We start from the raw sequence: 313 nt of genomic DNA on the forward strand, positions 1-313 counted from the left end.
TATTTGCATTGTAGATTCTCATTGAAGGCAAGAAAACTAAAAAAGAATACATATGGAATGTACTAAACAAAAAATAAACTAAAAAATAGCAGGGTTTCAAATTAACAATAAATAAATAAATGAATAAATAGCAAGGCACTGTTTGCTTTGAACCCTGGTTTTCACTTTTGGTAAACCTGATAAGGTACAGCTGTGTGAAGTGAAAACCATTTCAGGAGACATCATCAAAAAGACCAATGAGAGTCCTGTCAACATAGCAAAAGGTGGCTACTTTGAGGAAAACATAATTCCGTATATCTTGCTTCATGCTTGA

General features: G+C 32.6%; 1 protein-coding gene across 1 annotated transcript in view; it reads left to right on the plus strand.

Moving 5' to 3' along the window:
* LOC110175689 (prostaglandin E2 receptor EP1 subtype-like) overlaps window positions 1-313 on the plus strand; it is a 3,781-nt gene extending 3,468 nt beyond the window's left edge. The window contains 1 exon segment of the mRNA XM_055158449.1: window positions 216-313. Within this exon segment, the coding sequence (XP_055014424.1) occupies window positions 216-313 (98 nt within the window).

The sequence above is a fragment of the Boleophthalmus pectinirostris genome, unplaced genomic scaffold, assembly GCF_026225935.1.
Source record: "Boleophthalmus pectinirostris isolate CB_2022bp ecotype Guang Dong unplaced genomic scaffold, ASM2622593v1 HiC_scaffold_22, whole genome shotgun sequence".
Classification (NCBI taxonomy): Eukaryota; Metazoa; Chordata; class Actinopteri; order Gobiiformes; family Gobiidae; genus Boleophthalmus; species Boleophthalmus pectinirostris.